Genomic DNA, 27,468 nt, shown 5'->3' with positions numbered 1-27,468 from the left:
TCTCTTCATGGGACATTTAACCCTGGACCATGCTTGATGGCTTTATGCTCTATCATCCACCAGCCTTTTTCTTCATTCACTTCACTTGAAAGCTCCTTTCCTGACCATTCCACCAAAAGTAGTTACTAGCCAGGCATGGCCGTGAGCACTTAGAATCCTACACCTGGGTGGCTGGCGCAGGAGAATAATGAGTTCAAGGTCATCTTAGGATGTATTGGGGAAAAAAAGATAACAAAACAAGATATACAACCACATACATGTGCATATGCCATGAACTTCAAACTTCATCATCCAATTTCTTTTTAAAACACTTACAAAAATATACATTGTCACCTAATTATTATTTCAGTATATATTTTCCTTCAATGAATTATAAACTCCATGGCAACATCAATGAATCTTTATTTTATTTTATTTTTAGCATACTGGTAAATCCAGCTTTATTTACTGATGCCTGGTATACAATAATTTGACTAGGTGAGTAAGGAATGGGAGATGGTTGACGAACATAAAAGGGTAGCTCAGACTTGGTTCAAGTGCTGGTTGATAAGATTAGGATTAGTTAGTTCTCATCATTTTAGGTCTTAAGACATGTGTGCACATGTGTATTTGTGTGTGTGTGTGTGTTATTGCCAATAATGGAGTGGAGAATGACTGCCTCAAGCCAGTGAAAAGCATTGAGATTCCCTAAGGGCCCACACAGACAGTCACCTGTGGTTTCTAGACATACGACACAAGCTATTGCAACACCACTTCTCTACGTTGGAGTTCTCCGAGGTTGAGTGAGTAACACTCTATGAAATACAATTGATAGATATTGGGTGGAGTCGCTGATTTTATAAGTCTGCTGCAATTTGTATTTAAATCCTGCCTAGTCTCTCTCGCCTATCATTTTATACGGGTTTTTTTCAGCTGTCAGAAAGGAGTGTTTCCTTCAAACACTACACCTTGTTTTTACTTTGAGTAGTTCATGATTTGCATTAAATACAACAGCAGAGGAGATTAAAGGAAGATGAAATGGTGGGACCCCCGGGACACAAAGCCATAACAAGTATCAGTTCTCCATGTTCCCAAAGAAGATGCCTATACCATTATGGTCAAGTCCTCTCCAAAAAGAAACTGATATCCCATTATGAAAACAGAGTTAGTGCCAAGCTTCCTAAATTCTCTTTCATGGCTTATACTGTCAGAATGGGAAGAAAACAAACATATAGCATTAATTTTAAGTGTAAGCATGCATTTTAAGTGTAAGATGCAGAAAATAATAGTTACAGTTATAATATAATTAGTCATCAGTATGCAGAAAATAAGTGAAAATAGTTACAACTGTAATATAATTAGTCATCAGTATTTTGTTTTATATACTTCTAGCTTTTAAAATATCTTTTCCATATTTTCAAATCAAAAAATATGATTTGTTACTTTTCCCTAAAAATATTACTAGTAGCCTAATATCACCAATGCCCAGTCCAAACATTATGCCTGTTCCTTAACAATTGTACCAACATTTGGTACAATACCTTGTGGTATTAACCATTCTAGCCTGTACTTAAATTTTCTTTTCATTGTATCTGACAATTCCATAGCTTGGCTACTCTGAGCCCTCTCTTGGGTCTCTTAATCTGTACAAGGATTACTTAAATTTCTTCTTATACAAAATGGAGATGTTGATCATGACCATGCATTATGGTGTTATATGGATTTTGGTCTGTGTGGAAACTTCTTGGTCTGTGGTGGATGCTCAGTGGATGTCAGCGCCTTCCCTAGGATGACATTTACAAAATTAACTTTTTTCTCATCTTCTGTTTAACATTTTCTAACTCTGGCAGGAGAAGCTACCATAGAGTAGTACATAGCTTCATCAAAATCTGCTATTAGTGTCCAAGATAACACTCCTGCCAAGCAGTGACCAGAGGGAGGGACTCGTGTGTTTTCACTTAAATACATATTTTCCCTGACCTTTTCAGAAACTGGGATCAAAACAATGCTCCTCACTTCAATTTAAGAAATATTTAAGGCCAGTTTTATGTTTAATAATTACTATTGACCATCAGAGTCACACTTCAGTCATATTTAAACTGAGCATCAGCTACATCCTATGCATATTTGGGTCTCATCATTTCTTCTTAGTACCTTCAGCAATTTTTCTTGGACAAGGTCATACTTTTCAAAGTGCTTTTAAAATTCTCAGGAGGGCACAAAAATAGTGCAATTTTGCTTCCACTTTATGCTTCTTTCAAACAACAATGGCTCCGTTGCATGATTCCGAAATCACCCACAATGAGGGCAGAAAGCCAGGGAAGCTCAGGGTTCCCTTTGATCTGCATGATTCTTAAAACTAAATCATCAGTTTTCTGTTATAAAACCAAGGCATTAGTTTATTTAAAAAAAACTCATGTATTTGTGATCTATTAAATAATTGAAATAAAAACACTGGAGTTATTAACATTTTAAGACTCTTCAACTAGATCTTGACAACGAGTCCTCTACCAAGAGTATGTTTAAACATATAACACCTTTATGCTCGGAACATATTGCTTTAGCATCTTGCCTGGCCTTCACTTCTTCCCAAACAGTAAGAGCTTCTTCAAAGACCCTGATTACTGCTCTTCAGAAATGCCAAAAAAAAAAAAAAAATCATTTGAAACTTAAAAAGCATAATAATCCTCAATAACAGTCTAAGCATTTGTCCTTATACCCAGGTAGGTGTGGCCTTCACCCTTCATCAAGGAGACTTCTCAATGAGACAGATGGAGCCCCGTACAGAAGAGAAGCACAACCTAAATGCAGAGTTGTGGGGCCCAGTCCCAATGGATACGTCTACAAACACTCCCACACATAAGGCTCAGAGAATGCTAAGGAAGAGGGGACAGGAAGATTGTGAAAGCCAAAAGACCAAGGAGTTTGCTGTGAGGTTGTGTCTCCTAGTAATGTCAGAAGCTACATTCACAAAGTCTCACCAACGTGACTGCCCAAATGTTGAGCTGAACCAGGATGACATCACTGGACAGGCCAAAGTGGATGATGGAAAGCACATGAGGCCTCAGCCCTTCCCAAAAAAGATACAGGCAACCGAGGGATGCCAAGAGTGGGAGAAACAGTCTTCCCTAAGGAAAAACACACCAAATGGTCAGCTCTAAAAACATACATCCAAGTCACATTATACAGACTGAGGAGGCTATAGTTAGGGATATGTGTACATACACACACACACACACACACACACACACACACACACACACGCACGCACGCACTCGCACGTGCACACACACACACACACACACACACACACATCCAATGTCAATTTATGGAAAAGTGGGCATGAATTTGAAAGACAGCAAGGATAGTATATGGGAAGTTTTGGAGGGAGGAGAGGGAAGAGAGAAATGTAATTATATCATCATCTAAAAAAAATATTGAAGTGAGAAGTAAAGAAAAATGGGCTATAAAGAGCAAGGGCTGTGAAAGTTTCTTCTAGATGTTGTTCCACAGCTCTCCCTTCTAGATGCGGAAGTCTGCATCTGCCTTCCTTTCTGAGAATACACCTTAACATCAGTAAACACCAGAGTTCCACTTTCCTGGAAGGCACCAGACCTTCCAGAAATGAGAAATGAAAGGATTGACGTGTGTCAGTTCAGTCTGCAGTATGCTGTTCCATGTAATGCCCTGGTTATGGCCTCAAAGGACCCCATAGCCCATCCTTCAGTCTCAAAGCTTACATCAGAGGGACTGTGTTTGTGTGCATGCGTTACATGAATGTCCTACCATTCCCTTCTCTTTGATACTTTCCCAGGCCGTCAAGATTGAGAGGGAACAGTAGCCAATGGGTCTGCGGTCCATGTGGCAGGCCTCTGTGTGCTGTGGGGCTTGTTTCCTCCCTGAATATTTGCTGGTATTTACTGACTTTCCCACCCCACTGGTGAAGCCCATCATCGGTCATCGGTCACTAGTCATGGGCAGCTGCAAGTGCTTCTACCTGGCCAGGTTCTTCTGCACACAGCAACTGGCAAAAGTCCTGGGATAAGGACTCTTTAATCCTTCCATGGAGAACACACCATGGATGAAGAAGCTCTTGACTATGGGAAGAACAGGGCCAAGCAGGGACAACCTTGAGACACAGCTAAACTCTCCCTAAAAACAAAGAGATGTTTATTTTTACTTTTATTTAAGTGTCTGGATATCCGCGTTTGTGCACATGCATGTGTGCTGATGCCAGCGAGACCAGAAGAGAGCACCAGATGCCCTGCAGTTGGAGTTACAGGCAATTGTGAGTCACCCAACGAGGGTGCTGGGAACAAAACTCCAGTCTTCTGCAAGAGCAGCAAGCGCTCTTAACCAATGAGCCACTTCTCCAGCCCAAGAAATGTTTTCAAATTAGGGGGAAAAAAAGGTATCTTTGACTTTAAAAATGAATATTTGCCCCTCCAGATACTCAGTGGTATTAGATTCAAGAATATTTTTTATAGAGGGTAAAAGAGAATTTTATTTGTGTGTGTTTTGTTGACTGTTATTAATATTCCCTTTTAAAAATACACGAAAATTTAAGAGACAAGACTAGTCATCTTAGATAAGCTTTGATTTATCAGTAAAAGATGCCACTCACAGGTTACTGTATATCATTGCTTCATATCTTGAAATGGATCAGAACACTCAATATAACCTGATGCCATGATAGAAAAAAAATTGTTCTAGAGTCTAGACTATTCTGATGTCAAAATCTGAAAGAAAAATCCTGGCAGAGACAGCTTCATATGCTGTGAAGGGAAGAAAAGGAGTTTATATATAATGATCTGTTTAGCACATTTTTAGATTTCTGGGACACAGACAATAAAAGAACGTGAACTGGATTTACCTCGTAATAGATACTTGCTTCTGGGAGGACATGGGAACCTGGTACCCACAGCTGGGGACAGGATTGTGTCCTATCTACCATTAAGACAGCTAAAGGGCTAGCACCAGAACATGATGCAGTTCACATGTCTCACGCTCAGCAGCTGCTCTGACTGCAGTTATTAGTAGACATCTCCGTTCGCTTGGTATTACAACAGAGGAACACCTAAGACTAGACATTTATTAATTTAAAAAAAGTTCATTTGGCTCATGATTCTCAAGGGCTTGAGGGTCAAACAGCAAGGTGACAGTGTGGTGACAAGGACCTCCAGGCTGTGTCACAAGTGGAGGGGGGGGCGGGGATTAGGATCCGGCTGTCTGCAGACAAGATGGCCTTGGTTTATAGCAGGCACTTCTCGTGACAACTACCTCAGGGCTGCCACACTACATTAATCTCTTTCAAGGGTGGCACCCATGATGTAATCATCTCATAAAACCTCATCACTTCGGCGCCATTACCTCAGGGACTAGGCTTCCAGACCATGAACCTTTGGAGAATAATCATATCTAAACCACAGTGGTGGATAATGTGTGCTGAGACTCATTAAACTAAGCTTGTAACTGAATTCAGAGAAGAAATGGATTGCTTGTGCTCTCTACACAGATAATATCACTCGCCTTTGCTTTGCAACACGATTTAGAAGCTCTGGCAGAATTCTCTATGTCTGTGTCAGGAGGGGGTTAGTTTTCTTTATCAGCTTGGCAAGGACAACATCTAACCCCAGTTGCTCATCTGGACCAAGATCATTCCTGACTTCATTTTGGCCTTTTCTCCCTTCAGAGCCTTGATGAAACAAATTTTGGGTCTAGTTTGGGTTCTCAGAAGTCTTGTCTTGTCCTGTGTGTTTCTGCATACTCTGGACAAATCTCTAAAACTCTATTAAATGAAACACTCCGACCATAAAGAGCTCCACACTGCCATGGGAAAGAGACTACTGGAGCACACTTAGTAATCAGAAGTAGTTAATTGCTGACCCCCTTCTGACTGGGATTGGGCTCCTTTACCATTAGAACTACTGAAGAGACATTCCAGAGTGTTTAATGTGAAGAGTACTGAAGACAAGTTCAACACTGAAAGCTATCTGGATCTTTTCCAGTTAAGATCCTCTGGAATATGATCATTCATTTCCTCTTGTTCTGTAAATTGGTGGCTTTAGAACTCCACAGCTGGAATATCTCCAGCCATCTTTCTCCTTTTTCTTCTATTGTCTGAATGGATGAAACTTTGACCAATATTCAACTCTGTACCTTAAAACAGTTTGAAACTGAAGAAAAGTAAAAAACTCACAACTTCTTTTTCTCTATTAATATTGAAGTCAGGGCTTTTCTAGTTCTCATTAAGATATGAATGACAAGTGCATACTAATAGACTGTGTAGCCACATCTCTCTCAGACATCACCCTCTCCTAAATGTGGATTTGCATCCATTTCTCTGCTATCCCTGCCCACCCTTTTAGCTACAAGGCATTTCCCAATCAGCTCTTTCAGACTTTTGTCCTTCTCAGAGTCCTCTGTCTTTGGCTGGTAACACATTTCCTTTCTGTGTTCCGGATTCAAGATCATTTTAGCTCCAAGTTCTCACTGTAAAGGTACTAGGGGATTAAACACAGTCATTTAAAAATATCAGATATGGCCAAATGTACATATCTTTCGAGTATGCTTGTTTTTGAGCGATATCACATAGGCCAGTTCAATCAATCACTTTATCCATCCCACCATCTTTCACCCTCTCCCCATGCCTCCTCAGGGATATACTTCTGGATTGTGGTTTTCAAAAGTAAAGCAAAGGAGATAAAATGCGGATGAGAGCTCAGCAGGTAAGAACATCGATAAGCATGCAGAGTTATAAAAAAAAATCGGTGGTTGGGCAAGAAAATATGCAAACCAACCCCATAAATTACAGCAATGAATGTATGTTGAGACTTGCAAATGGTCTCTTGGATGGTAGGGGGTATACCAGGCCGAGATTTTAACATTCCACCCAGCCATCGTCTCTCTTCATTAGATATACACCTGTCACCGACTGAATAGAAATATCTTGGTTCCTATTTCAGGAAACCTGGCTTAATAGTCCCTACAAAAATCAATATGTTCCAACCGACAGGCGCTTGAAAAAGTTACACTTCACTTGACATGGCCCGTTATCTGCAAGCTACTTTCCTTAATGTGTCCTAAGACCTCAATTGGGCCCCAAAAGTCTATTTGTGCTGCTGATTTATTCTCCTTTCCATCACTGACCGAGGTAACCTTGCCTGAACTTCCAAAGAACAGAAATGGGTGCTCCTAGCCGTGTTTAACGGAAGCACATCTTTAGAATAGACTGAAGCCTTTATGCCTCATGTGCATCCTAGCAGTGAGTAAATGTGCAGTCTGTGATCCAATTTCAGGGTTCCCAATGGTTGGAGAGAAAGAGGAGGAGGAGACACTGTAGCTAGAGTTTTCTGCCTTGCCCACAGTCAGGACAAATCTTTGTCACCCGCCAGTCCCACAGCCGCTCAGACCCAACCAAGTAAACACAGAGACTTATATTGCTTACAAACTTTATAGCCGTGGCAGGCTTCTTGCTAACTGTTCTTATAGCTTAAATTAATCCATTTCCATAAATCTATACCTTGCCACGTGGCTGGTGGCTTACCGGCATCTTCACATGCTGCTGGTCATGGCGGCGGCTGCAGTGTCTCTCTGCCTCAGCCTTCCGCTTCCCAGAATTCTCCTCTCTCCTTGTCCCACCTACTTCCTGCCTGGCCACTGGCCAACCAGTGTTTTATTTATTGACCAATCAGAGCAATTTGACATACAGACTGTCCCACAGCACTTCCCCTTTCTTTTTTTTTTAAAAGGAAGGTTTTAACTTTTACACATCTCCAAAGTCAGCTTGGTATATTTGGGAATTTGGGCGTAGCTTCTCTTACTACTTCCTGCTGGAGGGGGGCGCTGTATCTTATGGGGACACAAAGAAAATTTTAGGATCATGGAGTAGTCCGTGAGACCGTATCGTCTGAGCCAGTTGCCTTGAAACGATTCTGGATGTTGAATCATCTGGGTCATTGTGTCATCAGAGATCTTTCAAGTGGTCTTGGCTGGTCAAACCTGATGTATCTTAATCTGCAATAAATCCATAGCCTCTGGCTTTTTGTGGAAACAAAACCAGAGCCTCTTTTCCAAAGCAACATATCCTCATATCCAAATTTTGAAGTGAAGGTACCTTTAAAATACACATTTTGGCATAACTCAACAGCTTTTGCAATCAAATGTTTTTCTTCAGTTACAAATATCAAAGAGAACATAATCCAGATTCTCTGTGTGGTAGCCATCTTTACATGGCTTATTTTTTATATTACCTTGAGCCTATTGCTTAAACTGCAGCCTTTTAAGCCTGAAAAGGCGCTGTGGCTGCTGGCTCCGCCCACTTCAGCTTCCCCACATGGCGGTGGTACCTTTTCCGCCAGCTCTGGGAACCATCCTGGGTCTATGCTTTTATCCAAGCAGTGTGTAGCCCAGAAACCTCTTTTTGTTTTGTACTAGCAAAGGCTAAATCCACCATGCAGCTTAATGTGCCACTTGCAGAGGCCTCATTCCCACCATACTGCAGACCGAGCTCTCACGCTAGGAACCCGCCAGTAGCTCAAACCGGCAGGCTGCTGCTCCTTTGAGAGAGACAATTAGGAAGCTGTTTTTAGCTCCATTTTAGAATCTTTTCTCAGGTTTTAGGTAGAAACTCTTGCCAACACGTTGGGCGCCATTTGTAGCTAGAGTTTTCTGCCTTGCCCACAGTCAGGACAAATCTTTGTCACCCGCCAGTCCCACAGCCGCTCAGACCCAACCAAGTAAACACAGAGACTTATATTGCTTACAAACTTTATAGCCGTGGCAGGCTTCTTGCTAACTGTTCTTATAGCTTAAATTAATCCATTTCCATAAATCTATACCTTGCCACGTGGCTGGTGGCTTACCGGCATCTTCACATGCTGCTGGTCATGGCGGCGGCTGCAGTGTCTCTCTGCCTCAGCCTTCCGCTTCCCAGAATTCTCCTCTCTCCTTGTCCCACCTACTTCCTGCCTGGCCACTGGCCAACCAGTGTTTTATTTATTGACCAATCAGAGCAATTTGACATACAGACTGTCCCACAGCAAGACACTGTCACTCACCTCCAGAGCTCACACCTTGGGACCACGATCTCCCGTCTTCATGATTACACCCTCTGTGTCTATGATTTCAACAGTTTTAGATTCTATATGCCAGTGAGATCACATTCATGCTCTGCACTTGGCTGAATGCACTTGGTGTAATACCTTCTGGGGTTCATGTATATTGTAGCAAAAGGCACGGTTTACTTCCTCTTGAAGGCTGAATGTTGTTTTACACAGTAATCAATATTTTCTTCAATGAGCCCAGGCGGTTTCTAGGACTGTTACTGGAATAACATTGTAATGAACACAGGAAGGATTACCTCTTTGGGGTAGTGATCTTATTTTGGGGGATTTTATATCCAGAGATGTTATCACTGAGTCAATGCTACTTCTATTTTTAATTTTCTTGGAGAATCTCCATGCTGATTTCCATAATGGCTGTTGCAGTTTACATTCCTGCCAAAATATATCAAGATTTCCTGTTCTTCATATCCTGAATGGTACTTTCTTTTTAAATCATAGCCACCCTAATAAAGATATGGACAACTTGCTGTGACTTTGATTTGACTAGTGGGGTTGAGCAACTTCTCATGTATCTGCTGGGAATTGCATGACACCTTTGGGAGGATATCTATTCGGGTTTTTGGGTTTTTTTTTTGGCACATATTCAGTTGCTTGTTTTCTTCCTAATGAATCGCTTGAATTTCGTAAATAATGTGGTCATGAGTCATTTAATAGATATACGGTTTGCAAATATTTTCATTTTAAATTATTATTTTGTACTGCAATAACTTTATATTTGTTTTTTGTAAGACAGGTTCTGTAAGCCGGGCGGTGGTGGTGCACACCTTTAATCCCAGCACTCGGGAGGCAGAGGCAGGTGGATCTTTGTGAGTTCGAGGCCAGCCTGGTCTACAGAGCGAGATCCAGGAAAGGCGCAAAGCTACGCAGAGAAACCCTGTCTCGAAAAACAAACAAACAAACAAAAGGACAGGTTCTGTATACTGCTTTGGGTGGTCTGATAGCACTATGTAACTCACACTAGCTTCAAATGTATGCTCTGCCTGACTTAGCCTCTGAGTTCTGTAATAGGAGGTGTGTGCCAACATGCTTCGTAGATTGCTTTTCTTTTTCATTGTATTACTCAGGTTGACCCTGAACACTTGGCTCAAGAGATATTCCTACCTTACTGCCTGCCCCCTCCCTCCAAGTATCTGGATACAACAGCATGGCACCTGGTTGTGTGCAAAAACATTTTACTTTGGCATAGTTCTACTTGTTTAAACTTGCTTTTGTTATTTGTATTACCATAACCAAATAAAATCATTTTCCAAGTCATGTCCTGGATATTTTCTTCTATGAATTTTGTGGATTGATGTCTTCCATTTAAATCTTTAGTCAGTTATAGTTAATGTTTGTAGTATGTGAGACAATCTTTATTTGTGTGTGTGTGTGTGTGTGTGTGTGTGTGTGTGTGTGTGTGTGTGTGTGTGTGTGTGTGTGAACATGCATGGAGACACATGTGGAGGTCAGAGGACAACTTGCAGGAGTCAGTTCTCTTCTCTACCATGCTGGGTCCCAGGAACTGAGTTCCGATTGTCAGACTCAGAGCCTTTGTCTGCTGAGCCATCTTTCTAGAGCTCATTTCATTTCTGAATGGAGAGGAAAGGTTTTAAGACACTATTTGTTGTAGAGACCATCTTTACCCAGTCATAAACTCTTGGTATCTTTATGAAATACTAACTTACTTCAAATGTGTGGATTTACTTCTAGGGTATGCATCTGATTCTATTGGTCTATGCGTATTTTTATCACCATATCTGGCTGTTTTTATTATGATCATTTTGCAGCAATTTTTTAAATAAGATCCAGTGATGGCTTCAGTTTTGTTCATTTTATTCCACAGCTTTGGCTGTTTGAGGGTGTGTGTGTGTGTGTGTGTGTGTGTGTGTGTGTGTGTGTGTGTGCATGCGCACCAACTGTTTAGATCCCATGGGTCACTTTGGATAATATGGACACACTATTTCTTCCAATCCACAATCTTAAGATATCTTTCCATTTATGTGCATCTTCTTCAATTCCATTCATTGTTGTTTTATAAATTTTAGTGTGCAAGTCTTTCATCTCCTTTGTTAAATTTATTCTAAGTTTTTATGCCATTGTAAATGAGACTATCTTCTTGCTTTTTAGGATGGCTTACTATCTAGTGTATAGAAATACATGACTAATTTTTGTCTTTTGACTTAGTATTGAACAACTTCATTAAATATGTTTACTCACTGCATTTTGGTCACATTCTTGAGATTTTTCTCTGTTTCAGAGAAATTATGGAATAGGCTGAAATACTGAAATTTCATTAATAATCAGCACAGAGTACAGAGCTGCATTTAATCCAAGATAGTTTTAAAAGCTTTTTAAGGATGAAGAGTTCATAGTACGAGGCATTTTAATTCTGCTTACCAAGATGTTAACTTATAAAAGAGTGTTCTGTGGCCCCCAAAGTCTCCACTCTAAGAAAAATATTTATTCAGAGAAGTACAAGATTTTTAGTGAGTTTTTGAACTGCCCTTGGATCCAAGAAAAGTTGGTTTTAGTAGTTTCTCTCATGCCTTGGCTGTGGATGACAGCAATGTCTGGGTGTGGTGAGCAGTTCAAAGTCTCCCAAGTATACACAGACAGAAAGGGCACCAAGAGTGCTTCTGAACAGTGCTGACTGTCCAGACAAACGTGAAACTACATGATGCCACTTTTCCTGAATAGTCACAAATTATAAAAAGTTAATACACTGGAGGTATACCTCCCAGATTCTGTAGTAGATGAGCATTGTCTTCAACCACCTGGATATTTTGCCACAGCAGCCTGACATGCTAAAAGCAAAGAACAATCTGGCTAAAGGAGGATTATGTACCTTAGAGAAATGAGGTGACTAATACTACGATTCAGAAGAAACTTAATGTTTTAAAGACAGTTCTATCCATGAGCATGGGACTGAGAGGAACTGGGTCATCTGTGGAAGAAGGCAGGCTTCTTTCCATGGGGAAAGCAGACTAAGGTCCTTAGTCTCAAACAAGAATCATTTCCTGTCCATAAGGAGGATGATCATAGGTCAGAGTCAAAAATCAAACAAATGCAGAGCCACAGAGATGTCTAGAAAGCCATTCCTAGAGATTACAGCTGGCCTCTAAAACAGAATATTTCCTAGTCTCAGAAGAGGGAGAAGGCAATAACATATGCACAGCTTCTTCTATGAAAGAATGAAAGAAGAAATGGAGAGAAGAGACAGCCTTCCCAGCTATCCATCTGCTGCAGAGCAACCCAACTATCTGCATTTGTGTGAACCACATTAAGAACATCAAACAAACCATAACAAAAACTCCTCACCCAATCATGTGATAGATTGTGAAGAATAATAAATCCTGTGGTTTAAATCCATTAGGTAGTGAATTATCTGCCATACCACATTGATAAAATATGCATTACTGACTCATCAACCTCAGAAAACCTGAAAACAAGAACATTGGCTGAATTTTTGTTTTAGAAAGAAATGAAATTCCTCTGGAATGCGAGCTTGAACACTGCAGTGAATAGACATGGATAAAAGTTACCCAAGGAAACAAATGAAAACTTTATTTCCAAAGGCCCTAAATATACACAAAAAAATCTAAGATATCTTTTTATTTCTTAAAATAAAATATTAAAAGTTGCTGGTGTTGAGTTCAGTTCTGTAATTCTATGGGTAGTGATAAAGCATTAATATAGTTAATATTAATAGTTCAAAGCACATTTTAGCTACATGAGACTCAGATCATAGCAAACTATTCATTCATTTTTTTTTCTTTTTTTCTTTTTTTTCGAGACAGGGTTTCTCTGCGTAGCTTTGCGCCTTTCCTGGAGCTCACTTGGCAGCCCAGGCTGGCCTCGAACTCACAGAAATCCGCCTGCCTCTGCCTCCCGAGTGCTGGGATTAAAGGCGTGTGCCACCACCGCCCGGCGGAGCAAACTATTCATTCATAAAATGCTTGGATAACATTCACAAGGCTCTGTGTTTGATCCCCAAACCTCAAAAGGAATGAATGAAAGAATGAATGAAGGAATAAATGAAAATTTATAATATCTACGCCCTATACAGTGAGAAACATCTGGGAATGCCATTATGGAAATTTTTAAATTCCCTGTTGCTAGCTTCCTTATAGAATTAGTGTCGCCATTCAGGCCTATGTATCTGTGTAAAATGGTTAGCTATGGCAGCTAATGGCAGTCACTTGGCCAAGGTTCATCATTTAGTAAAGAAATACAGCGCATCTGGATTCAAAATGAGTTCTGTACATAAATGTTACATATTCTTTCTAAAGGAATTTTAGTGAATACTGATACAAAAGGTACAGTTACAAATAAAAAGATGGCTAGAATGGAGAACAGGGTGACACCTGGTAAATGCTTAGAACATGCAGGGAATGCAATGCTAGGCCTGTGTACTTACACATGCTATTTCAAGCAATCCCCTTTGGAAACTGGTAAAAATGATATTACCTCTAAGAACTGAGAAGGTTGCAAATCTCTCCTGGTGGAGATGTCATGGACATTCATCTAAACAGTATTTGGAAGGAAGCCTGTGTCCAGTCTGCAATGTTATCTAGAGCATTCCTCCTCATCCCCTGCTACATCCCAGCCATCTGCTCTCATTCTGTCTCATAAGGATGAGAAGAAAAATTAAAGTTTTTAAGTAACTTACAGAGTGATCAGCAGATCACAGTTGTAGTTCTCCCCTGAAGAGTATAAAAATGTTCTCATGAAAAAATATAAAACTCAACACCAATTACTTGCTAAATATTCACTAAATTACTCAAAGAAAATATTTCCAAAAAAATGTATAGATAATTTTTTTTACCATAATCACTAAGAAGATGAAACTTGGGCCTGAAAATACTGCAGCATTGTGGGTCCTGGCACATAGCCCCAAAGTACAAATCAGAAAAGAGCCTTAGGGCTCTTTCTAATTTCTAATCTAGGTATCTATAAGTATACACTTCCCTAAATAGAAAGCCATAAAATCATAAATCTTTACTGCATGCCACATTAAATGTTATTGATCAGAACAGTAAAATCAATATCCATCTGTGGTGGTTTGAATTAAAATGGCCCCTATCGGCTCAGAGGGAGTGGCACTGTGAGGAGGTGTGGCCTTGTTGGAGTAGGTGTAGCTTATTGGAGGAAGTGTGTCCCTAGGGGGCAGGCTTTTAGGTCTCAGAAGCTCAAGCCAGGCCAAGTGGCTCTCTTGCTCTTCCTGTTGTCTGTTGATTCAGATGCAGAACTCTCAGCTACCTCTCCAGCACCCTGGCTGCCTGCCACCATGCCAACATGCTCCTGAGCATGACAAAAATGGGCTAAACCTCTGAACTGTAAGCCACCCCCAATCAAAAGTTCCTTCATAAGAGTTGCTGTGACCATAGTGTCTTTTCAGAGCAATAAAACGCAAACTAAGACACCATTTTTGCAGCAATGTACTCCAAAAGTGATATAATCAGTTTTGTTCATACAACAGTACACAGTAGGGCCGGGCGTCGTAGTGTACACTTTTATCTCAGCACTCTGGAGGCAGAGTCGGGCTGACCTCTGAGAGTTCAAAGCTAGCCTCGTCTTTATGGGGAGTTCCAGGACATCGACAGCTACACAGTGAGACCCTGTCCCAAAACAGACAACATACAAGGAAGTAGTCAGGTACCATGCACCACTCAGTTTCAAATCAAGCTAATGAGAGCATCAGAACTGCTGATCATTAACTTCTTTTATGATAAAACGTCTTTGTTGATTCCCTCCAATAAACTCTTAAAAATTATGTGCATCATTTGCAACATGCCTGCTGTGTGCTAGAAAACATTTTGTATGAGCAATCTCATTTCAGTCTTAACTAGATTGAAAGTGAGTTCTGAAACTCACTTTATGGTTGAGCAGTGATCTATAATATGCGTCATATCTAATAATATATGTATTATTTATAGTGAGGAGTGGAAGTGATCAAAAACAGTGTCTCTATCTCTGGAGCCTATGATCGGACGCCACGTTTGAACAACTGTTTTTGATGAGAGTCAAAACACCCATGCATTCCAAATGCCTACACCAACACAAACTCTCAGACTTGATACTGGCTATTTAGTGAAAAAATAGATTTTACAGTTAGAAGACTATAACCTTCCCAGGTGCTGAGCCACACAGCTGGAAGTCTTATCTGATTTTTCTATCAATCTCTAAACTTCCAGAGACAGTATAAATCATCAGTGACCATAAATTTCTTAAATAACAAGCTATTTATTTTAAAAACAAGCCACATTGATAAGATTTTTTTTTTTTTTTTTTTTTTTTTTTTTTTTTTTTTTTTTTTTGGTTTTCTGAGACAGGGTTTCTCTGTGTAGCTTTGCGCCTTTCCTGGAACTCACTTGGTAGCCCAGGCTGGACTTGAACTCACAGAGATCCGCTTGGCTCTGCCTCCCGAGTGCTGGGATTAAAGGCGTGCGCCACCACCGCCTGGCTTTTTTTTTTTTTTTGAGATATGAATTTTAATGGATAAAAAGTGACTTCCATCTACATGGATCACCCCTGAAACACAATTCCATTGTCCTCATGCCATTATTTGAAAGTGGAGATTCTATCTAACCTGGTAAAACTTAGTCTGTGGTGAATACATTGTGCTTAATATGTTCAAATTTTGATACTTGAATTTATCTCTTTGCTGTCATAGAGTCCTGTGTGGCTTTGCTGTTGCTGCAAAGTATATTTATTTATCTGGCGAACACAAAGAGAAAGGCAAGATACAATGATAGCTGAGCTGACGGCAAAGCAGGAAGTGTCAGGACATGTAAAGACATCCACCACCAGCGAGCAATCCTTTCTTCATATTTGATTTATGACTTCGGAAGTCCATAGAAAAACCTCAGCAGCAACTGTAAGCCCATGAGTTCTAATGCTTGAGATAATGGGGTGCTTACGAGGAACAAAGCGGTGTTTTCAGTGAGTCCAATGCTGCTTCAGAGCAGAAAGGTTAAACACTAGGTCATATGCGTGCAGAATGAGGGCATGAGAGTCACACCTACTGAGTGGACTTTTTCACCCAGTAGTGTTTAGTACTGTGGGGGGGGGGTGGATCTATAAACCAACAGAAAAAGTACTTCAACCCCTTTTCTTCTCATTTATTCTGACCAAATTTTAACCCCATCATGAGACAAATGGCCATTACTACAGGAAGTGCCCAGGTGGTTTTCAGTATAGAAAACGTTCAATGGTGCTTTTCTCCGAAGTTTCACCATGAGAATGAATGTTCATGTGCACTGAAATGTTAGCACACCATCACGAATACTATTATTATATCCTACATTCAATAATTATTGGTGTTTGCCATATTTTCTTCCTTCTCTCTTCCCATACATATATATACAAACTCACATACCTTTTTGTTGTTTAACCATGTACATAAATAAGTCATTATGACGTTAGTAAATACGTGTTCTAATGTATTTTAATTCTTTGATATTTAGCTATGTACATAGAAAGTACGTGGCGCTACAGACATAAAATATATGTTAATTTGAAAGTGTTTCTTCACATAATTACATGTTAATTTCTCACAAGGATATTTGAATAGGAAAAATGTTTATTTGTCTAAATATGATAATTTACTATGTGCTTATTGTCAGTTCTAACTCTCTTCTGTATGGATTATCAGCAGCACGTGAAATTTTCCCTAAGAGCTAATGCTTTAGTATGTATTCCTCTGGGAGAAAGATTTGTGTGACAGCTTCTCAATGATGATTAAAAATTTTGAATAGGAAGTAATTTTCTTATGGATAGTATAAAGAATTCCAAAAATACTAAGCCATGAGAAAGGAATTTAATATTGCCATAAAAAGATTTAGAATGAATTCCAATAAAAATGTTAAAATAGATCCTGAGAAACATAACTAGTATTAAGTAATTAGCTCTAAAAGGAGATAACAAACCTCTTAGCATGTTTATAAACTAAGTTAATCACTCAGAACAGTGCTTCTCAAACTCCCTAATGGTTTGACCCTTTAATACAGTTTTCATGCTGTGGTGACCACAACCATAAAATTACTTCGTTGCTACTTCATAACTGTAATTTTGCCACTCTTATGAATCATAATATAATAATCTATGTTTTCCAATGGTCTTAGGTGACCCCTGTGAAAGAGGCATTCCACCATCAAAGGGATCATGGCTCACAGTTCGATAACCACTGACTTATAAGTTGGGTAAATTTCTTTACATTTATTAATATTAAATGTGTTCATCATCAGATAAAAGATTAGATAGCTACTTTTAAATTATCTTTATGCCGTCTGATAATATGACTGGCAGGACTGTGTTAACACAGATGTAATTAGTTACAATGCAGTCATACCGGAAAGGGCAGGCCTCCCACACAGCAGCACTGGCATTCGTACAAGGTGAGTGAGTCTGTGCCACACACCTTCCCAAGGAAGATGATGTGGAGAAATATGAGGAAAAGTCAGCCATTTGGCAACAGAGGCAGAAACTGGAAGGATGACCTCCAAATCAACATGAGGCATGGAGAAGATTCTCTCACAGGGCCTCAGAGGAAACTGTCTCTGGCAACACTTGCTGTGGAAATCTAGTTTCCAGAACTGACAAAAATAAATTTATATTCTTTTCAGCTACCAAATTTTGGTAGTTGTTTCACTATCTCTATTAATTTAACTCAGAAGGGTGGGCAAGGTGGATGGATGGATGGATGGATGAAGATAGATGATATAGATAGATAGATAGATAGATAGATAGATAGATAGATAGATAGATAGATAGATAGATGATACATAACTTTAGGCAGACTAAACTCAAGGCCTCCTAAGTTTATGCCGAATCATTAAATGAAAATATTAGGAAGTATTCAGTGAGGTTATATGTGGTCCCATAGTTGTTAACTGAATCACACAAAACTGTAGGTCAGAAATGGTTCAATTGAGGCAATTTTATGTGGCTTGACATAAGAGATTACATAAATAAGTCAACCTTTCTGAACACCCCATCTTGTTTGTCCTCAGGTGCAAAACCTTTGCTTCATATTCTCAGAAAATATTTCCTCTGCATTATTTTGCTCTGTATACAGATTCATAGCACCCATTCACTTCCCTTAGGATGGGAACTTTCTATCTGTCTTTATGACCTATATGAAATGAAACACTGGAGGCAATTTGCTCTTTGTGGCTTTGCCTGCTGATTCTCTCATTTACACAGCTCCAAGCATGGTGTATCCTAAAGACAAAGCTGAGATCCCATCTAATTCACATTCAGAGCCAAGGGTCCTCCAGGGCTTTTTCTCTCGTTCCATTTGGCACAGCAGTAATGAACCGTGTTCGACATCATCTGCCTCGAAGCTCCACCCGACTCTGGCTTCCTTCCCATCCATACACTCTCTGGCGGCTTTGGGGAAGATCTGCCCACCTCTTAGATCTCCGTCAGTGTGCAGCCCACTCTGGCCTGGAACTCGAGACCACTCTCCCTCTGCACATCAAGTGTTGGGGTGCACCACTGTGTCCAGCTTCATACAAGCCATTTTTAAATGGTCCTTTCCTAGAATTTCATGTTATCTACCCCTTTTCAAAATTTCCTCAATCATGAAAGTAGGAAAAAGGAAACAATTTGCCAGTTTACTAACATTTTTAACCAATGAGAAAACACATAGCCCCCAAGTGTAAATATAACATGTAAGTGTACTAAAAACACCTAATATAATCTTAAAATTCAGATATTTATTTGAAAACTATATTTCAAAAAATTTTAAATAATACTTAGTTCAGGGAATTTTATGATGAAGAAATTGATACAGAAAAAGTCACAAACATTAATTAAAATATTCCTGTACATTTGAGATTGACTTAAAATTTTTTAAAACCAATTACACCACTTAAATGTGAAATTTATGGGTATTAATTGCCACTTAAATTGCTATCTACTCTGATTTAACTGTGGGATTTTTTTTTCCTACAGCTTAGAATTCTAACAGACTGTTTAAAAGTGTCACTTTGTTTCTACTTGGCTAAAATCCTGTGCTGTTAGCTTCTTCATTACATGAAACTGTAAGAGTTCCCTGTGCTAGACAACACACAAACGGCTGGTGACAACGAGCTGCCCCTTGGGGAGAGAAGCCTCCTTTGGCCGGTAAAGGCTATCACTTGATATTGAAATGACACATCTTTGTTTGGGGTACTTTACCATGGTGTTCAGAAATCCACACACTTCCCACATCTGTTCACATAAAATCTGACAAAGGAACACTGTGCCATCAAGTGTGTCTTGTCTTTTTGTAGTTTTATGAGCAGGATCTCACGCATTAACAGAAAGGAACAGAAAGGGCAGTAAGGCTGGAAGAGCATCACATAGGGACACCACCCAAGATGTGACCTCACAAGCTTCTGGTCTCCTCCTGATGGTTACACAGGAGCCTTAGACATGGACCCTGGTCTAGCTCACTTATGAGCTTAGGCGAATGAAGCAAAAACTTTCTTTCTTGTCTAAACTTGAAGGTCTAGTTTGGGAAGCAATAACACTGATCCAGTTGCACATCACTAAAACACACCCGACCTTGGAAAGCTTCAGGCAGATTAGAAGCTGATGATTCCTTTCACAGTACAGACACTTAGGCTTTGCTTCATCTCCTTTTAAGTCGCAGGCTACTCTAGCATATTAAAGTGCAGGTTTGTCATCTCCCTCCATAAATACATGTGTATATCCATGAGTACAGCTCACACACAAGGCTTCCCTCCCTGCTCTAATGCTTTCCCCTTCCATCCTTCTCTCCACACATCACGTCCAGTTTAAGAACCAGTGACTTTCTCATGTGGCTTCCATCAGACAACAATTGGCTTCTTCACGACCACTTTGATTTTTGAGTCAGGTTTCTTGCTTCTCCGGTCTCTCAGAGATACTATTATATAAGGAAACAAACTTACTGTTTTCTTTAACACTTTCAGAGCATAGGGCTTCTGGGTCCCCTTCTGTTTGCATCTGTACACAATGGATGTAGCACCCCTTGAGGGGGAAAAAGACAAAAAGAAAATGTTATGCTGTGGACATGACTTAGAGAGGAAATCCTGAAAGTGTCTCTGGCAGATACACTCATGACTACCCAGGGTTCATAAGTCCTAGATACTGGCCCAAGATGCCAACGAGTCTTTTTTCCTCACAGCTGAAATCTCTCAAAAAATTCTAGGATTTTTACTGGCTTTCCTCCCTGATGCCAGGAAACATACCCAGGGTCATTGCATTTGACAGGCTGTTAAGAAAATCAAGTCCGTGGGAAAATAATGTTTTTTGTTTTGTTTTCGAGAACAGACAAACACCGGAGTCCCAGGACCCCTAAAAGTACATGTTTGGAGTGAAATACACCAGGAAGCTTCAGGGAGAGGGCTGTGAGTTCAGCATTCTCCACAGTGACTGAACAGTCTCCACTTCTTCAAGTTGGTAAGGAGCTAGGGAAGAAGTGCCCCACCACTCGGCTGTACTCGGTTGAGGAGAAGGAGATAAGAAGGGATTCCGTGGCTATTTCCCTGTGTGGGGTGCTAGAGAAAAGTTCTTCACAAACAGCATCATGGTCTGAATGCTCCCATGGCACACACAGAGCAAGAGAGTCAGAAAACAGAGACATGAAGGGGCCGACAGGCCCCACTGGGTTAAGGTTCAACTTTGAAAAAGAACTTTCAGAGATGCCTTAAAGTAGGATCGGTTTGAATTAGGCCTTTTGGACTCTGCAGACGAAGCGGAAGGACTTGGGATGACGGACTCAGCTCAGCTCACGGTCCTGTAACTATGCACATGCACAGAGGATCGTGACCATCAGACAGGTGCCAGGTACCGGGGACAGTAAACAGCCAGGAGTCAGGCCTGGCACACCATCGTTGACATTTTTAAGGCACGTTAAGAGACCATACATACACATAAGGAGTTCTAGAGATGAGATTAAAGTGAAGGTAAAAATAAAGCTGGTTATACTATGCATTAGGTATTGTATTATTTAAAGGTAGACCCTAATTAATTAAAGATACATGTTATGAAACCCAGGTCAATGACTAAAATAGCTATTTAAAATAAAAAGCCATAGTAATTCAAGAACAAAGTTAAATGCAAAACTCAAAATTATATGCAGAGGATGGAAAAAAAACCCAAGGGATTCAACTGGTAAAACAGCTATAATGTAGTGGGTTGACATTCAATAAGAAGAATTACAATAAATTTAAACTTTATGTAACAACTACAACCTAAACATCATTCATTATATTGGGTCATAATACCAGGACTAAACTGTATACTGTAAACAAAATCTATTTCTGTATAGAGGCAAATATAGGTTAAAAAAATAAAATGACCAATAAAAGATACAGGGAGAGCATTAACAAAAGAAAACAGCTACATGAGTATCAAAGTACATCTCAGAAAATCAATAGGGGAATATTATTGTTTTGAAAGGTCAGAATCCCTAAATTAACACAATATGCATAAATGTGCATGCACCTAGCAACAGATCTCTAAGATACATGAAGCTCACACACAGAGCTGGAAGGAGAAGAATATCCAAAAACACACTTGGAGATGAAGTTCTCCAGCAAATGTTCTCAGCAACTGATAGAAAATGTTGACAAAATTTTGCCAAGGATACAGAAGATAAGAGTGAAATTTCCAATTAAATTAAGCTAGTTATATAGAGAAAAACTACAGCACAATGCAAAATGTACAGAAATAGTTCTATGAGTAAGTATATGAAGACTCTATTAGAATAAAGACAGTTCAGTAGAGAAAGAATCATCCTCCCAAGAAGAAATGCTTAGGAAAAAACAATGGAATGGGAGAAAATGTTTATAAGACATATCTGATAAGAGGTAAATCTCCAAAGCTATGTAAGGGACTCAACAACTCTCTATTAGAAAAGCAAACACACAGATTCAAACAGTGGAAAGGGAGCAGCCGTTTCTTACAAAGCAGCCTGCCCATGTGCCGCTGCTGTACCACACACCACCAATCACCAGAAATGTCAGTCAAACGAACGTCTCAGGTTCTACCTGTTAAATTGGCTTTTATCAACAGGATGAATCATGTCGAGTATTTCTGAGGATGTACAGATAATTTGTGTACAGTGCTAGTGGGGATGTTTAATGGGTGGGGATTAACTCAGCCACACAAATAGGAAGTGTCCTTTAGATCTCTAAACACACTACTTTCCTACGATTCAACACTGAGGATATTATCAAAAGAGATGAAAGAAGTATGTCCAGGAGCTCCCTGCTCTGCCCGCTTCATTAACAATAATCAAGACACAAAATCCACCCGTGTCCACCCAGACGTGAAGGTGACAGATATATATACATAATGACATACCATCAAACCTTTGAAAACCAGAAAATTCTGCCATTTTCCAGAAACACAGATAAGCCTGGAAGATTGCGTTAAATTAAATAAAGCCAGGCCTAGGATGACAAATGTGAATGATCTCAATTCTATGCCGAGTCTAGAAAAGAAGACAGAAAACCGAAATGGTGTGTGTGTGGGGGGGGTGCCTTTAATCCTAACACTGGGCAGTAAAAGTGATCTCTGTGCACCTGATCAGGCCAACGAGGGCTATACAGTGAAAACCCGTCTCAATCAATCAATCAAATAAACAGAAAATAGAAACAGAATAGAATGGTAATTACCAGACTTCAGGAGTGTGGTGACCTGGGGGTGTCACCCAAAGGACATATGACAATGCATGTCAAACACCATGAAGCCTGATGCAGCATGAAGATACAGCTTTTTAATTTCTAAATATAAATAAGACTTGAACACATACATCACCAAGGACAAAATATTAAGGACAAATAGGGAACATGGAAAGATACTCAAGATCATTAGTCATCAGAGAAAGGCAAGTTATTATATTAAGAATACAAAAACCACGCACCTATTTGAAGGCTTTTTTAATTGTGTGATTCAGCTCATGTGAAGGAGCTGGCGTATCCGTATACAGACAGAATGTGGACAACAGCCTGCTTGTTCAGGATTGGAAGAGGGGAGAATGGGGAGTGCTAATGGTTAGTGTCTTTCTAAAGCTAAACTTCCGGATGAATTCTTTGAGTACTTCATACACACACAATGTACTTTGGTCATGTTCACCCTTGCTCCTCCTCCCTTTGACTCCACCTAGACTGACCTCTAACCCAGTGCTCTCCCAACTTTGTGTTCATGTTTCTTTCTCTGTCTCTCTGTCTCTCTGTCTCTCTCCCTCTCTCCCCTCACCCTCACAACAACCCTCTGAATCCCACTCTGTACTGCCCATATCCTCTGGGCAGGGCCATCCACTTGAGCACAGTGACCTAACAGGGGCCACACCCTTAAAGAAAATCAACTTTCCCTCCCCTGGAAGCCAGCCCCTGTCAGCAGCTCTTCACTAGGGGTCAGGGGAAGGGCTCTGTTCTGGACAGTCAACTGGTTGTTTTAATGCCTCAATGGCTGCTCTTACAGAGGACCCGGGTTCAGTTCCCAGCACCCACATGGCAGTTCACAACTGTCTGTAAGTTTGAGATCTGACAACCTCACACAGACAGACATTCAGGCAAAACACCAATGCACATAAAATAAAATAAATTTTTTAAATAAATAAATAAAATGTTTTTTTTTTTTAAAAAAGAAAAGTCCCTTTTAAGTCAGTTTTTGCCGATGAAGTCTCACTGGACGTGGCAGTTTGAATGAAAATGGTTCCCATAGGCTCATAGAGAGTGGCATTATTTGAAAAGATTAGGACTTGTGGCCTTGTTGGAGGAAGTGTGTCCTTGGGGGTGGGCTTTGAGGTTTCAGAAGTTCAAGTCAGGCCCAGTGGCTCACTCCCTCTTCCTGCTGCCTGCCGATCCAGAGATCCAGATGTACGACTCTTGGCTCCTTCTCCAGCACCACCTCTGCCTGCATGCTGCCATGCTTCCCGCCATGACCATAGTGGACTAAACCTCTGAACCTGTAAGCCAGCCCCAATGAAATGTTTCCTTTCTAAGAGTTGCTGTGGTCATGGTGTCTCTTCACAGCAATAGAAACCCTGACTAAGACACTGGGTATGTTAACACACTTCAGGGCAGGCCCCACGCTGAGGAGTAGCTGGCCAACAAACTCAAAACAAACTCAATGGTATTTTTATAGACTCTGTTTCATTTTGCTTTGTTTTTGGCATTTTTTTTTTGTCTTATTGGTCTTTTGCTGGTTTATTTTAACGTCCATTTGTGTGTTTCTGTGGGGCTATTTTTGTATGTTTCTTGTTACTTCGTTTTATAGTCACTTTTGACTTTGTGTGTGTGTGTGTTTCTTTTGTTTGTTCATGGGTTATTTTTCCTTTCTTTTGTTGAAAATAGATGTTTTTTATACAATATATTCTGATCACGGCTCCCCTCCCCCAACTCCTCCCAAATTCCCCCTAACTTCCCTCAACGGAATCCACAGCCTTTCTGTCTCTCATTAGAAAACAGACATCTAAAAAATAACATAAGATAAAAGAAAGACAAGCAAACTGAACTAGGACAAAACAGAAGAAAAAAGGTCAAAGAAAAAGCGGAAGATATGTACGCAGAGGCAGAGACTGGCAGGTCCACACGCACAGGATCCCTAAAAACACAAAACTGGGAGTCATGATGCATATGCACAGGATCCCAAAAAATACAAAACTGGAAGCCATAACGCATATGCACAGGATCCCCAAAAATACAAAACTGGAAGCCATGATGCATATGCACAGGATCCCCAAAAATACAAAACTGGAAGCCATGATGCATATGCAAAGGATCTATAAGGTAGAAAATGGAAAGAAAACGGGGGAAAAACGCCCTGTCTAAAATCTTCTAGGACAAAGACTATACAAAGATGGCACTGAGTTTGTGTGGTATTGGCTGTCTACTGCTGGGCGTGGGGCCTGGCTCAGCAGACCGACACACTCGTGAACTCACAGAGTGAACTCACAGAGGTGAGGCAGCATGCACAGGGCCTGCATGGCTCTGTGACAATGGGGTCCCAGAGCTGAGAGAAGTGGACACACGCCCCATCCCTGACCCAGAGACTCTGTGAAATTGATAACCACTCTTGCGTGAAAAATCAGTTCTCTCTAATGGAATCTCACAGGGGACACAAACCCCTCTTGTCTTTGTTTTGTTGGTTTTCTTTGAAGACAGAGAGGATAAAAGAACATACAGTTTGGGGCTAGGGAGGGAGGTGGAGAGGACGTGGAAGGACCTCGGGGAGCAGAAAAGCATAATCAAGGTACATTGTATGAAAAAAAAATTTTCAGTTAAAAATGTTTAAAAATAAAAAGGTTCCTTTAGCCGGGCGGTGGTGGCGCACGCCTTTAATCCCAGCACTCGGGAGGCAGAGCCAGGCGGATCGCTGTGAGTTCGAGGCCAGCCTGGGCTACCAAGTGAGTTCCAGGAAAGTCGCAAAGCTATACAGAGAAACCCTGTCTCGGAAAAAAAAAAAAAAAAAAAAAGTTGGGATGTGAGAGAGCTGGACTGCACATGGCCTTTCCTAGCTCTCCGCCCGGGTTAGCTCTCCTCTTCACCGCCACATCCCCCATTCACACTCTCACGCCCATCCCTGCTTAAGGTCCTCAGTGTTCTATCTCACTGCTTCCATTTTCACCTGCAGCTTACTGCCCTCGCCTCCTTGGCCAACAGGACCTTTCCAGTTTCCTGGCTTCCACCTGTGCTCTAAGTAAAACACACAAAAGATTGGAAACCAGGATCTGCATAGGATAGGTGGATTTGTCTCTCTGGTGTCAGTCACCTCTCACTCAGGGTCAATATTTTTCCAGTAACATCTGTTTACCTGCTAGTTTCCTAACAGAACAAAAGAAAAGAGAGGACGTTGAGGATTAAAGTGGTAAGCAGGAATGGGGACTGGGAAGTGGGGGGAATTAGCCGGAACTAAGGTTCTATGAAAACGCCTTACAGAAACCCCACTTTGTAAGCTAATTTAAAAACACACCTTAGAAAAGAGTTCCGATGAAAATGCCCTGTGTAGGTGCACAATGTTGGACCCAGAAGGCATGGGTTATTACATGAAAATCACAGTGTGAGGTATGGGATACTTCCCTACAAAATTATTCATCAGGGTTGTCATAAAGCACAGAGTTCTCCAAAACTACGCATCCCTTGGCCGTTTCCCTTGGCTGCTGTGGTGGTTGGAATGAGAATGGATCCCAAGGTTCGGTTTGAACACTCAGTCCCCAGTTAGTGGAACTTTTGGAAAGGATTAGGTGTGGCCTTGCTGGCGGAGGCAGCACAGTGGAGACAGAACTCCACTCGCAGACATTCGCCAGTCCTCCTTCCCTTTACGTGACTTAAGAAGAGTCGACTTAGGACCTCTAAGATGGCTTAGCAGCTAAAGGCATGTGCCACAAAGCATGACCGCCTGAGTTCAACACCAGAGAACCATGAGGTGGAAGGAGAGAACTGACTACCACCAGTTGTCCTCTGACTTCCACATGCATGTAGTGTTCCCCAACACACACACACACACACACACACACACACACACACACCACCCACATAAACACCACATACATACACACACACACATACACACCACACAGACACACACACACATCACATACATATACACCACACACACACACACCACACATAAACACCACATACACACACACACACATACACACCACACAGACACACACACATCACATACATACACACCACACACACACACACACACACATCACATACATACACACCACACACACACACACACACACATCACATACATACACACACCACACACACACACATACACACACACACACACACACACACACACACACACACACACGGTATCAACTTAATGTTGTAAGTAGTCTTCTTTAATCATCTAATATAAAATTAATGAAAGGGTAGGACTGTCAGTCATGAAGAAGAAACGAAGTGGAATACAGAGTGACACACTGTGTTTTCAGTTTTGATTGACACTTCTTACAAACCAGAGCTTTGTGTCTAGACCTTTTTTTCAAGGAAAAGTGTGAGGAAGCTATTTCCTACAAGAACATACACATGATAACAGTAAAAAAAAAATTAAATAAATAAAAATTTAATGCAAAAGCAAACAAAATTAAAATGCTTTGAAATGTTTAACTATGATTAATATTGACATAACGATACCCAAGTACCACACTTGTAAAAGGGAATCGTCTCTGGTCTCATGGCAATACTTCTACCTTTCAAAGAAGAGTACGCTCTAATAATCAGTGAAGGCCTAGAAGACAACTGTCCACAGCTAGACAGCATCTTAGACACAGGCAAAGTCAGGATCCAGAGCTGCCAGCTGCAGTTCTGCCACGCTGTGGTGTTGGGATCTCGGGTCTGAGTTTCTCTTCCCAAGGATCAGGACAAGGGAAGTTCCAGGCTCC

General features: G+C 40.7%; 1 protein-coding gene across 7 annotated transcripts in view; it reads right to left on the bottom strand.

The window, feature by feature from the left end:
* Positions 1-27,468, bottom strand: part of Camk4 (calcium/calmodulin dependent protein kinase IV) — a 228,758-nt gene that overhangs the window by 97,660 nt on the left and 103,630 nt on the right. For 6 of the 7 annotated variants that reach the window (XM_042264336.2, XM_076554885.1, XM_042264335.2 and 3 more), the window contains one exon: positions 20,003-20,081. The exons of the other annotated variant lie outside the window; for it this stretch is intronic. In XM_042264336.2, coding sequence (XP_042120270.1) covers positions 20,003-20,081 — 79 coding nt within the window. The remainder of the gene's footprint in view (positions 1-20,002; positions 20,082-27,468) is intronic. 7 annotated transcript variants of the gene reach the window in all.

This window comes from Peromyscus maniculatus, chromosome 19, assembly GCF_049852395.1.
Source record: "Peromyscus maniculatus bairdii isolate BWxNUB_F1_BW_parent chromosome 19, HU_Pman_BW_mat_3.1, whole genome shotgun sequence".
NCBI classification, from domain to species: Eukaryota; Metazoa; Chordata; class Mammalia; order Rodentia; family Cricetidae; genus Peromyscus; species Peromyscus maniculatus.
This window is presented reverse-complemented; position numbering and strand designations above follow the sequence as displayed.